The sequence below is a fragment of the Schistocerca piceifrons genome, chromosome 11, assembly GCF_021461385.2.
Source record: "Schistocerca piceifrons isolate TAMUIC-IGC-003096 chromosome 11, iqSchPice1.1, whole genome shotgun sequence".
NCBI lineage: Eukaryota > Metazoa > Arthropoda > Insecta > Orthoptera > Acrididae > Schistocerca > Schistocerca piceifrons.
The window spans coordinates 28,033,232-28,046,762 of NC_060148.1; the positions used below are offsets into that span (position 1 = coordinate 28,033,232).

The window sequence follows — 13,531 nt, forward strand, 5'->3', positions numbered from 1 at the left end:
AATTAAGGCCGGTATTTGATATTAGTAGACTTCTCTCGGCCAGAAATGCCTTTTTTGCCATAGCGAGTCTGCTTCTGATGTCCTCCTTGCTCCGTCCGTCATTGGTTGTTTTACTGCCTAGGTAGCAGAATTCCTGAACTTCATTGACTTCGTGACCATCAATCCTGATGTTAAGTTTCTCGCTGTTCTCATTTCTTCTACTTCTCATTAGCTACCTGGATAGGAGCAGTCAATGGAAGCCCGAGTGGGTGGTCACAGTGCAGACCTCGGGGTGTCCTGCAGATCGGCTGCCGGAGTTCGTGTCGTGCGGCGCCCTGGAGCAGCAGCCCGCGGCGTGGTCGGCTGTGGTCCGCACGGCAGACGCCATCAGCGGCTACGGACTGGCGCCGCCTGCGGGTGCGGGGGAGGAGGGGGAGGCGTGCGCCGACGCGCTGGCGGAGCTCCGCCGCCTCGCGCGCAACGAGTCCTTGCAACTCGTCGGGGAGCTCATCTGCCGCATGGCCGACGACTGCATCGACTCCTGCTCTGTACCGAGGTACGTACGCCACTCGGCGTCGTAGCTACTAACCGTACAGCTAGTCTCCTTCTCCTCTCCTTGATTTTGTTCTCAGCGCTGTCACTTTCTTTCCCTATTTTCCGCCAGTCTGCCAAGTTGATTCCGTATTTCTAGATTTCCGGAAAGCTTTTGTCACCGTTCCTCACAAGCGACTTCTAATCGAGCTGCGGGCCTACGGGGTATCGTCTCAGTTGTGCGACTGGATTCGAGATTTCCTGTCAGTTCGTAGTAATAGACGGCAAATCGTCCAGTAAAACTGAAGTGATATCAGGTGTTCCCCAGGGAAGCGTCCTGGGACCTCTGCTGTTCCTGATCTATATAAATGACCTGAGTGACAATCTGAGCAGTTCTCTTAGGTTGTTCGCAGATGATGCTGTAATTTACCGTCTAGTAAGGTCATCCGAAGACCAGTATCAGTTGCAAAGCGATTTGGAAAAGATTGCTGTACGGTGTGGCAGGTGGCAGTTGACGCTAAATAACGAAAAGTGTGAGGTGATCCACACGAGTTCCAAAAGAAATCCGTCGGAATTCGATTACTCGATAAATAGTACAATTCTCAAGGCTGTCAATTCAACTAAGTACCGGGGTGTTAAAATTACGAACAACTTCAGTTGGAAAGACCACATAGATAATATTGTGGGGAAGGCGAGCTAAAGGTTGCGTTTCATTGGCAGGACACTTAGAAGCTGCAACAAGTCCACTAAAGAGACAGCTTACACTACACTCGTTCGTCCACTGTTGGAATATTGCTGCGCGGTGTGGGATCCTTACCAGGTGGGATTGACGGAGGACATCGAAAGGGTGCAAAAAAGGGCAGCTCGTTTTGTATTATCACGTAATAGGGGAGAGAGTGTGGCAGATATGATAGGCGAGTTGGGATGGAAGTCATTAAAGCAAAGACGCTTTTCTTCGCGGCGAGATCTATTTACGAAATTTCAGTCACCAACGTTCTCTTCCGAAAATATTTTGTTGAGGCCAACCTACATAGGTAGGAATGATCATCAAAATAAAATAAGAGAAGGAAGTCAGTACCAAGACTAAGTTATCTGTGCACCGTTCAATCTTTCGACCAACTTTGTTGTATGGGAGCGAAAGCTGGGTGGATTCGGGTTACCTTATCAACAAGGTTGAGGTTACGGATATGAAAGTAGCTAGGATGACTGCAGGTACTAGTAGATGGGAACAATGGCAGGAGGGTGTCCACAAAAGGGAAATCAAAGAAGAACTGGCAATGAACTCTATAGATGTAGCAGTCAGGGCGAACAGGCTTAGATGGTGGGATCATGTTACACGCATGGGAGAAGCAAGGTTACCCAAGAGACTCATGGGTTCAGCAGTAGAGGGTGGGAGGAGTCGGGGCAGACCAAGGAGAAGGTACCTGGATTCGGTTAAGAAAGATTTTGAAGTAATAGGCTTAACATTAGAAGAGGCATCAATGTTAGCACTGAATAGGGGATCATGGAGGAATTTTGTAAGGGGGGCTATGCCCCAGACTGAACGCTGAAAGGAATAATGCCTTAAATTATGATGATGATGATGATGTTTTCGAACTTCCTCTGCAATTAGTGTGAATCCTGAATCCTTCCTGGTCATGCTGACAAAGTTTTATGAGTTTATTTGTAAAAGTATAGACACTGGTTACTAGAATGTCCTGTCATGCCTCTTCTGCTCCAAGTCGGCCCCTTTGACGTCCTACCCCCTTAACGTATCAAAGTCTCTAAAATGTTCACTTAACCCGTAATAAGTTTTTACGCATTTTTCTGCCGGATCCCTGCTTTGAACAACCATAAATAACACATAATTACTATACACAACCATTTATAACAAATAATTATAATACATAATTATTATAAACCCTAAAAAGGGGCCATGTTATTAATAGCATTGCCACAACAGCACCCACTCAGTGGTTGCCTGTTCTATCCAGTTTTGTGCCTAGTAATCTCGCAATCAGAGATGACAAGGTACTAATTCTTAAGACAGTTTCCAGAATGAGATTTTCACTCTGCAGCGGAGTGTGCGCTGATATAGACACCCAGGCTGTGGCTAAGCCATGTCTCCGCAGTATCCTTTCTTTCAGGAGTGCTACTTCTGTAAGGTTCGCAGGAGAGCTTCTGTAAAATTTGGAAGGTAGGAGACGAGGTACTGGCAGAAGTAAAGCTGTGAGACCGGGCGTGAGCCGTGCTTGGGTAGCTCAGTTGGTAGAGCACTTGCCCGCGAAAGGCAAATGTCCCGAGTTCGAGTCTCGGTCGGGCACACAGTTTTAATCTGCCAGGAAGTTTCTTAAGACAGTGTCCAACAAGAATTGAGTCCTAAATAGCTTGTTACAGACTAGAGCAACTGAGTATCATTGCACAGTATGGTCTTCCTTGTCACGAAAGCTCAAGATCCAACCTCACCCAAATGGCACAAAGGTGATACGGCTGCGTCTTGAAAAAGTGGGTTTTGGTGGAAGCGCTGCCTGTGACTATGGTGCCGAGGAGTAGACAATGGGACATGTTGTAGGGGAGCGCCCACTCCACGTTTTAGAAAGTGGTCTCCCGTGCTGGTCTAGTCATAGTTCTGGCTGATGGTTGTACAGGGTGTCCAGAAAAGGACTCCCTGATTTCAAAATTAAATATCTCCAAAACAAAGATCGATAGAGGAATGCAGTAAACGGTATGTTTATTGTAAAAGCTGTAAGAAGTTTATACAGCAGTTTGAAATAATAGTTACAAAAGCTGCTAACAGATGGCGCTGTAATCGCCATACGCAATGCCTAGTATAAATAGTGATCCGAAGCTCAGAGCGATCCGTTCCACTATTGAAACGTGGAAGGAGGTTAGCGTACCGAACGTAGAGATTAAAACCGTATACTCCATTGAATAACGCGTTTTTCTGGTGCTAGACTACCACAGGTTAGAAGAGAGTCCTACGGCAACAAGGCGAAGTTTTCAAGCACGATTTAACGTTCCAAAAGGACCCGATGCGAAAACCATTCGTACGCTCTTCGCAAAATTTCAACGAACAGGCAGCGTAACTGATGATCTAGTGGGGCATGTTGGCCGCAAGCAAACCGCAGTTACGCCTGAAAATATCGCCACAGTTTCTGGAATTATTCAGCGAAATCCAATGTCATCCGTCCGAAGAATTGGATCTGAGACTCGTTTGAAGCGTTCCAGCACGCAGAAAATACTGAGAAAGAGCCTACACGTGTTTCCATTCAAAATTCAAACGCACCAGGCCATAGCCGTACGAACTGTGCAACAAAGGGTTGCCTTTGCTAATCAGATGCTCACAATGATTGATAGTGAAGGATTTGATGTTGGCTGCATCTGCTTTACAGATGAAGCACACTTCCACCTGAATGGATACGTGAATAAGCAGAACAGGCGATTTTGGGGCTCCGAAAAGCCATATTGGTGTGAAGGGAAACCCCTGTATTCTCCTCAAGTTACTGTGTGGGCTGCAGTATGCAGCAGAGGCATTATTGGCTCTTTTTTCATTCGAGAAACGGTCACTGGTGCACGTTACGTTGCAATTTTGGAACAATTTGTCGCCACACAGCAAGCGTTAGAAGATCGACCAGGTACTGAATGGTTTATACAAGATGGAGCCCGACCACATCGGACCGAACAAGTGTTTCGCTTTCTTGAGTAATACTTCGGGAATCGAGTCATTGCTTTGGAATATCCCAAATTTACTGGTGCGGGCATGGATTGGCCTCCATATTCGCCGGATTTGACTCCCTGTGACTTTTTTTTGTGGGGCACAGAGAAAGACACGGTCTACCCGAAGGATCCCGCCACGCTGGACGAGCTTGAATCGGCGATCTCTGTGGCATGTGAATCCATTTCGGTTGAGACACTACGAAATGTGATAGCGAATTTCATTATTCGTTTCGCCACCTCTGTAGTGCCAATGGTGAACATGTTGAAAACATTGTGATGTGATTGTTTGGAAAGATTGTTTTCATACGATTATTTCACTTATGTATGCTGATATGAGCTGTACAGCGTACAGCGCCATCTGTTAGCAGCTCTTGTAACTATTGTTTCAAACTGCTGTATAAACTTCTTACAGCTTTCACAATAAACATACCGTTAACTCCATTCCTCTATCGATCTTTGTTTTCGAGATATTTAATTTTGAAATCAGGGAGCCCTTTTCTGGACACCTTGTATGTGAATTCTTGTATTTCATCAGCAACGATCAGTTCGCCAGAATATGTTAGCAGACTCGCGTACCCGTCATAATTTACGCCAGGATAATCGACTGGCACCTTGATTCGTCACTAATGGGCTGGCAACGTCTGTCAATGGGAAACGTAAAAGCTAAACAAAGGGCAACTTGGGTTAAGCTTACACTATTCTATTCTACAAAATACGGTTAAGTTCCAGAATATCGTCTATTGCATCAGCTGACTGAATTTTATTTTTGAAAGGTTGGACAACATGGCATGGAACACGACGACGCTGCAGGCAGACGACCTGAGGCACCACGCCCTGTCCCAGACGTGGCACGCCGTTCGGCGCATCACCAGAGCCATGGTCGGCAGAAAAAGCTGTGAGATCAACTACGGACCTACTTACGAGTGGAAGGACTTGAACAAAACTGGTGAGTATCACATCTGGAAGTACGTTATTGTTAAATAACGCGCAATGTGCTCATTAAGGTATTCTACAAAAAATTTCGTCTAAATTAACGAACAAATCAAGATGGAGTTCCACCAGATTGAAAACCCTGTCCGTATTAAAGTACATAAAAAGAAAAACATTACAACTAAGTAATAACGACACTCGAGAGAAGAAATAGTTGTCAACTAACAAACTATTGCATCTAACAAGGGGAGATCACCAACAAGGTTTCATATAAAAAAAAGCACACTTGCAATATGACAGTCCCAGCTGTCGATCTTGCGCGGAGATTTGGACCATAATTCTAACACTATGCAGATATGACCTTCTGAACATGGGGATTTGAACCATAATTCTGACACTATGCAATTATGACCTTCTGACCACGGTTATTTGGGCCATAATTCAGACACTATGCAGTTATGACCATCTCAACACTGGGATTTGGGCCATAATTCTGACACTACACAGTTATGACCTTTTCAACACGGAGATTTGGGCCATAATTCTGACACTACACAGTTATGACCTTCTGACCACGGAGATTTGGGCCATAATTCTGACACTATGCAGTTATGACCTTCTGACCACGGATATTTGGGCCATAATTCAGACAATACGCAGTTATGACCATCTGAACATTGGGATTTGAACCATAATTCTGACACTATGCAGATATGACCTTCTGAACATGGGGATTTGAACCATAGTTCTGACACTATGCAGTTATGACCTTCTGACCACGGATATTTGGGCCATAATTCAGACACTATGCAGTTATGACCATCTCAACACTGGGATTTGGGCCATAATTCTGACACTACACAGTTATGACCTTCCCAACACGGAGATTTGGGCCATAATTCTGACACTACACAGTTATGACCTTCCCAACACGGAGATTTGGGCCATAATTCTGACACTACACAGTTATGACCTTCTGACCACGGATATTTGGGCCATAATTCAGACAATACGCAGTTATGACCATCTGAACATGGGGATTTGAACCATAACTCTGACACTATGCAGATATGACCTTCTGAACATGGGGATTTGAACCATAATTCTGACACTATGCAATTACGACCTTCTGACCACGGATATTTGGGCCATAATTCAGACACTATGCAGTTATGACCATCTCAACACTGGGATTTGGGCCATAATTCTGACACTACACAGTTATGACCTTCCCAACACGGAGATTTGGGCCATAATTCTGACACTACACAGTTATGACCTTCTGACCACGGATATTTGGGCCATAATTCAGACAATACGCAGTTATGACCATCTGAACATGGGGGATTTGAACCATAATTCTGACACTATGCAGATATGACCTTCTGAACATGGGGATTTGAACCATAATTCTGACACTATGCAATTATGACCTTCTGACCACGGATATTTGGGCCATAATTCAGACACTATGCAGTTATGACCATCTCAACACTGGGATTTGGGCCATAATTCTGACACTACACAGTTATAACCTTCCCAACACGGAGATTTGGGCCATAATTCTGACACTACACAGTTATGACCTTCCCAACACGGAGATTTGGGCCATAATTCAGACAACACGCAGTTATGACCATCTGAACATGGGGATTTGAACCATAATTCTGTCACTATGCAGATATGACCTTCTGAACATGGGGATTTGAACCATAATTCTAACACTATGCAATTATGACCTTCTGACCACGGACATTTGGGCCATAATTCAGACAATACGCAGTTATGACCATCTGGACATGGGGATTTGAACCATAATTCTGACACTATGCAATTATGACCTTCTGACCACGGATATTTGGGCCATAATTCAGACACTTTGCAGTTATGACCATCTGAACATGGGGATTTGAACCATAGTTCTGACACTATGCAGATATGGCCTTCTGAACATGGGGATTTGAACCATAACTCTGACACTATGCAGTTATGACCTTCTGACCACGGATATTTGGGCCATAATTCAGACACTATGCAGTTATGACCATCTCAACACTGGGATTTGGGCCATAATTCTGACACTACACAGTTATGACCTTCCCAACACGGAGATTTGGGCCATAATTCTGACACTACACAGTTATGACCTTCTGACCACGGATATTTGGGCCATAATTCAGACAATACGCAGTTATGACCATCTGAACATGGGGATTTGAACCATAATTCTGACACTATGCAGTTATGACCTTCTGAACGCGGATATTTGGGCCATAATTCAGACACTATGCAGTTATGACCATCTGAACACAGTGATTTTTGCCATAATTCCGACAATACATAGTGTTATCACTTTCTGAACACAGAGATTTGTGACATAATTCTGACATTACGCAGTTATGACCTTCTGAACACGCAGATTTGGGCAATAATTCTGACAATACACAGTTACGACCTTCTGAATACCGAGATTTGGGCCATAATTCTTACCATACACAGTTATGAAATCCTGAACACAGAGATTTGGGCCACAATTCTGACACTATGGATTAATGACCTTCTGAACAAAGAGATTTGGGCCGTAATTCTGACAATACCCACTTATGCCCTTCTGAACACGGAGATTTGGGCTAGAAATCTTACCATACACAGTTATGATCTTCTGAACACAGAGGTTTTGTCCATAATTCTGACAATATGCACTTATGTCCTTCTGAACACGGAGATTTGGGCCATAATTCCTACCATACACAGTTATGAAATCCTGAACACGGAGATTTGGGCCATAATCCTGACAATACCCAGTTATGATCTTCTGAACACAGAGGTTTCGGCCATAATGCTGACAGTACGCAGTTATGACCTTCTGAACACGGAGATTTGGGGCAAAATTCTGACAATACGCAGTTATGATCTTCTGAACATGCAGATTTGGGCTATAATGTGGACAATATGTAGTTATGACCTTCTGAACACGGAGATTTGGTCCATAATTCTGGCAGGACGCAGTTTATACCTTCTTCACGCGGAGGTTTTGGCCATAATTTTGACAAGACGCAGTTATGACCTTTCCCAACTGAAACAAGCGATGTCACTCTATCATGTGGTAACCAATGCATGGATGTGATGGAAAAGACACCGCCCATGTACTGTAATATTAAGCAACAGCACAAAGAATTTTAGACTAAGTGCAGCACCAGCCAATGATGTGACAACATGTTTCCCCAATTTCAGTATCATAGCTACCTACACCTTGCCCTCTCCACGTTGCGAGTGTCATAGTGAACATGGATAGATGACTTAGCAGTACGCCCATTAACAATTAATTCTTGAACACATAAATCATCAAAGTATACAAGACAGCGCTCTACATATTTCTGTCACCTCGAGCATAGTGTTTAATTTACGATCTATCTCTCCGCGTATGGGAGTCACAGAGCATTCTCGCCATCTTAGGGTAAAAGACCATCCTCACACTGCCACTGACCAATCAGCCCTGCATTACAGATAGCGAATTAGGCTGCAACCGTCCATAAGAAGACCACTACTCTCCACGTCTCGTAAATGAATTGAGCTTTCCGAGTCCTAACCCGTCCAAGTGCATGAGACGCGACCATGTAGCGGAGCTTAGCACCCCTTATCGATGTATAGTAACAGATTCCAAAGTGCGGCCATATAACACCAGACAGTAAGAAGCTCAACAAAAGATTTATTTTATACGCGACGGAGCCCCAGACGGATGGCACTCGATGCATTTTTACAAAAATCAGCCAAGTATTGTTCTAGAGTCTAGGATCCGCACCTGGAAGGTAATCCTAAGAGAGAGAACATGAACACACGCACTCCTAAGACTACAACGGTCTGCACTTAAGAACTGGCTATAATGTTAGAGCGCATACGTTTCCGACCTATCAGACACACATGCTTCTTCCCGGTTTCTCTAGGCTGAACTATGTTATCGAAACGTAAAACATTTGAGTTGCATGATACGAGCACAAAATAGCTTTGCGGAGACGTATAGTGTCCACTCTCCAAATCCCACCACGGTTCAGAAATTATACGATGCCTGCATCAGGCCTATATATAAAATTTTAGCGGGGGATGCATCCTAGAAGGAAACAGATAAACGCGTAGCAGCAGCGTCCGACATGTGAAAATTACAAGTCATTCCGTCGCTAACCCTGTAAACAGCACATCAGTCGAGCAAATGTGTACACAGGGTTTGCACCGCATCACAAGCTCTTACCACTAACAAGGGAACCTCCCCATCGCACCCCCCTCAGATTTAGTTATAAGTTGGCACAGTGGATAGGCCTTGATAAACTTGAACACAGATCACTCGAGAAAACAGGAAGAAGTTGTGTGGAACTGTGAAAAAATAAGCAAAATATACAAACTGAGTAGTCCATGTGCCACATAAGCAACATCATGGAAAAAGTGTGTTTAGAAGCGCCGTGGTCCCGTGGTAGCGTGAGCAGCTGCTGCACGAGAGATCCTTGATTCAAGTCTTCCCTCGACTGAAAATTTTACTTTCTTTATTTTTGCATAGTTACTATCTGTCCGTTCGTTCATTGACATCTCTGTTCACTGTAATAAGTTTAGTGTCTGTGTTTTGCGACCGCACCGCAAAACCGTGCGATTAGTAGACGAGAGGACGTGCCTCTCCAATGGGAACAGAAAACATTTGATCGTAAGGTCATAGGTCAACAGATTCCTCCACAGGAAAACACGTCTGATATATTCTATACGACACTGGTGACGGCATGTGCGTCACATGACAGGAATATGTTGTCGACCCACCTAACTTGTACACCTGGCGAATGGGTAAAAAGATTCTTCTACCTTGCCCGATTTAGGTTTTCTTGTGGATGTGATAATCACTCCCAAAAAAGTGATGAAAACATAAGAGTTTGTCACATAAACTGAAAATAAAAAAATTAAAATTTACTCTTGATGGAAGATTTGAACCTAGGACCTTTTTTTCCGTAGCTGCTCACGTTACCACGAGACCACGGCGCTCCGGCGTTCCTATAGTCCTTATTGTTGCTTATCTTCCCTTGAACTACTCAGTTTGTATATTTTGCTTATTTTTTCACAGTTCTACACAACTTCTTCCTGTTTTCTCAATTGATCTGTGTTCAGTTTTTCAAGGCCTGTGTCCACTGTGCCAACTTATAACTAAATCTGAGGGGGGTGCGATGGGGAGGTTCCCTTGTAAGTTATTTATGACCCTGAAGTCTCGATTTTACACTCTAGATGCGACAGGGGGTCGCATAAAATCAAAATTCTTTTAGAGGAATGTGTTAAATTTCATTACACATGAGGTGGAAGTCCTCTGATGACCGAGAGGTTTACTGTTAACGATCGCAAATAGACTCTGCTTTAAACCACATACGGAACACGTAGCTGTATACGAGTAGAAAGCAGTCTATGTCACGAGACTCATGCATCCGGATAGAACACGGAAAAAAAAAAAAAAAAAAAAAAATTTACCTGCACCAACTTCTCCTTCTCTAGCATGAACCAGTCAACGTTTAAATCGTACCTCTACAGCTGTTTCTCAATCGATCAACCCCTCCACTCTCTGTTATCCTAAAACGCAGATGCAAGTAAGTTTAGAGGTGAAACGATCTCTGAACTCCTCAAAAGCACCAAATACACTAGTCAACTCCCATGTATCACTGATATCTCAATAGACAATTGATTACCTCCCTGATTCCCTCTCGTTTCGATGCCAATGTTTCCTCGCATTCCTCTTGTTGGCCTGATACCATGCACAAACTGTTCGGTGCGAACCAGAACATAACACAAGTACTTCCTCAATTTCCCCGCATTTCCGTGTATATTCGATTAATTTATACCTATTCCCTACACATTTTTCGCAATTCCATCGAATTTATGTCAGATCTGTCCATGCGATCACGACGTAACTGCTCGTTCTGGGTTCTAAAGTTGCCTGTCAATGTGACACAGCAGCCACCGCCCAGCCCAGATGCACTGATCAGGAGGCTTGATACAGCACTGTACTGGACTGTGTCCAGTCACCCCCACATTCGGGGAGCATTTGCTCTGTTTTCTGCGCGTCTGTGTACACGCACCCCTCGCAGACGCTCTCAGAACACGTAGCAGACCCGAGCTACCATCGGCATGCATACACACTTGGTGGCGGTGCTGCCTCTAATTGTTTAAATAAAGACCGGTGTACGATTTCGACAGTCGATGATTAAACAAGCAGAGTCTTTTAGATGGACTATCATTTTGACAATTTGCGAGTTGTTTGCCTATCTGGACGTAAAGGTATTGTATTATTTTGTAACCTCCCCACAAAATATATAAAATAAATAATATGAATAATGATTCTAATTTGGTGTAACCTCAAAACAAAATTCTCTCACAGTGTAACCTCCCCACAAAATTCATTTACATTTATAACCTCCCTACAAAATTCTTTTCACATTAACCTCCACACAAAATTCTTTCTGATTTAATCTAAGCTCAAAATTCATTCACATTTAGCGTAACCTCAAAACAGAAAAATTCCTAAATCTCTCAACAGTAAAAATTATAATTATGTCGTTCACATTCAGTGTAACGTCCCAATAAAAAAATAAATTCAGTAACCTGGTAATAAAACAATGTAATTAACCTCTCAATTAAATTGTCGCTCGCTTATGACTTTTCAATAATTCACTGTGAATTTAACCTGGTAAATTTTGGACGACAGCAGTGCTGCGTCATGGCCCTGAAAGATCATTCTGAATAAAAAAAGGAAAAAATTCTTACCTCAATGAAGTCGCCGGATATATCTGCTCTTACAATAAATTTTTCCGGCACAGCTCTGTGCATTGCTGGCCGACCTATCTGTCATTTATGAAAGGGAGCAACTGATTTTTCTATTGCAATAATCGGGATGATCATGGATGGGAGAAATTAGTAAATTCTTTAAATTGAAATGAATGGTTGTTAAAAGTTACTTTTTATGAGGAAGATTATTATTACGAGAGTTTTAAAACATTTACATGCGACTTGAGATAACATTACTAAATACGCGCGAGGCTGCTTTGTACCTTATACAATAATACTCAGACTGCGACATCGCTGCACCACGACCGGGCCAGCCAACACGATACACCAGACCAGACCAGAGCAGACTCCAGACTAGCGACAACTTTACTGCTACAGCTACACAGTTCCTACTGCAATCAACACTGCTCTCTGGTCAGAGATTCTCTTATACCTTGCCTATTGCAGGCACCGCATGAGCAATACATCGAAATTACATCTGCTCGGACCTCTTACAATTTATGAGTGGTTCGCATGTCTGTAGCCTGTGCAGTGCGTTATTTTTGTCGGTTTCCAATTAGCAAGAGTGTGTGTAGAGCTTTATAAATGAGTTATGTAGGAGTAGTTTGCAGGTCTCTATGCTATGGGGCCATGTCAGAGCGTGTGTTCTGTGATACATATTCTCCATCCCTACATAAATTGCTCCCAAATAAATAAAGTAAACTCCTTCCTCTCTCCATCAGCCTAGTGCCGGATGAGTCCTTTTACTAGCAACCCCTAAGAAGAGGTTGCGCCCTGGAGGCTTAGGTTATTGGTGGTGAGCTTTGTCTGCAACAATTTTCTTAGGTTGGTAGCGAAATCCCAAGTGACCTTTCTTTACTGCCAGAATTCAAACTCGGCGCCGGTTCCTAGGAAGAGGTGGCGGTCTGGACCTTGAAAAGTAGTTGAAAGTATAGTGAACCCCTGTTCTCACCTATATGAAGTCGTATCACATGACTAATGCAGTAGCCAGTAGGAATGCAGCATTCTAGGGGTAGGGGGGGTGCTAGGTCATGAACGTGCTGATAGTGGGAAAATGTGGAACTTCTCATTTGATCATTGAAAATTGAACTTGTAAATTGACTTATTGAATATGATTAAAATTGAAATGGAATTAAGTACTTAGGTAATGGATAGGTTAGATGCACAATGTGAGTGTTACTTTAGTTAGCATATTTACGGAAGACTACATCTGGCACAAGCATAAAGGTGCAGGCTTGAGGCTGTGATGTAAGCGGTCGCTCACGGGCCGACGATGCGGCGAGTGTCCGGTTACAGAGTCCGTGTGGGAAGAGCAGACGAACTTTTGTCATCAAGTGACTTCAAGATAGCGCCCTCTGGTGGGCACGACATGAACTAAGCCGGTTGGGCTCTGGAGCTCGTGGTGGATACACCGGGTGCAGCCATGTTGAATGATGGTACTTGCGTCATGATCTCACATCACGGTGGCGTCCTCTGGTGGCGACGATATGACTAAGCTAGTTGGAGTCCAGACTCAGTGGAGAACACACCTGCTTGAAATTGGTTAAATAATAGTCCTTTTTCCCGCCATTTTCTTTGCTTAGTAGAGATT

At 43.6% G+C, this 13,531-nt stretch overlaps 1 protein-coding gene across 1 annotated transcript in view; it reads left to right on the forward strand.

The window, feature by feature from the left end:
* Positions 1–443: 443 nt before the first annotated feature.
* LOC124719623 overlaps positions 444–13,531 on the forward strand; it is a 60,582-nt gene continuing 47,494 nt past the window's right edge. The window contains exons 1-2 of the mRNA XM_047244840.1: positions 444–535; positions 4,980–5,152. Of these exons, the coding sequence (XP_047100796.1) occupies positions 498–535; positions 4,980–5,152 (211 nt within the window). The 5' untranslated portion in view covers positions 444–497. The remainder of the gene's footprint in view (positions 536–4,979; positions 5,153–13,531) is intronic.